A 690-nucleotide genomic window follows, 5' to 3' on the forward strand; every position below is an offset into this window, starting at 1 on the left:
ATACACACTGGATGAAATGCTTTATGGCATTTCACCTGTTGCTGTGTTCTGAGTTCAAATTCCATCAAGGTTGACTTTGCTTTTCATCCTTTCAGGGTCGATAAATTAGGTACCAGTGAAACACTGGGGTCGATATGATCGACTGACCCCCTTCCCCCAAATTTCAGGCCTTGTGCATATAGTAGAAAGGATTATTATTATTATCGTTATCATTATTATTATTATCATTATTATTATTATTATTATTATCATTTGTTTTCCTTATGTAGAGGCGGTGTGGCACTTTGTCTTAGTCAACAAGGTCGGCGAAATGGAGAAGCTTTGATTTGGTTTGAAAGTGAAGAACATCGAGATCTTGCTATGAAGCGACACAAACACCACATTGGCCAACGTTACATTGAAGTTTATAAATCAACTGGCAAAGATTTCATCAATGTGGCTGGAGGTAAGATGAACTCTTCATTGGGTCTTTATCTACTTTCTCTTTTCTCTTCATTTGTGGTTTCCACTCGATGACAGCAATTTAATCCAATAGCTTATTTAATCCTGATCCTTATAGAACCAGGATTTAATCTGGTGTAGGTGTGTTTGCATCCCTGTAACTTAGCAGCTTGGCAAAAGAGTTCAATAGATTAAGTACCACATTTAAAAAAAAAAAAAAGTCCTGGGATCGATTCATTCGACTAAAAA

At 36.5% G+C, this 690-nt stretch overlaps 1 protein-coding gene across 1 annotated transcript in view; it reads left to right on the forward strand.

Moving 5' to 3' along the window:
- Nucleotides 1-690, forward strand: part of LOC106879768 (epithelial splicing regulatory protein 1) — a gene marked incomplete at its 3' end in the record, with an annotated part of 73,853 nt that overhangs the window by 47,380 nt on the left and 25,783 nt on the right. The window contains exon 7 of the mRNA XM_014929464.2: nucleotides 190-445. Coding sequence (XP_014784950.2) covers nucleotides 190-445 — 256 coding nt within the window. The remainder of the gene's footprint in view (nucleotides 1-189; nucleotides 446-690) is intronic.

Source organism: Octopus bimaculoides, chromosome 3 (genome assembly GCF_001194135.2).
Source record: "Octopus bimaculoides isolate UCB-OBI-ISO-001 chromosome 3, ASM119413v2, whole genome shotgun sequence".
Lineage (NCBI taxonomy): Eukaryota > Metazoa > Mollusca > Cephalopoda > Octopoda > Octopodidae > Octopus > Octopus bimaculoides.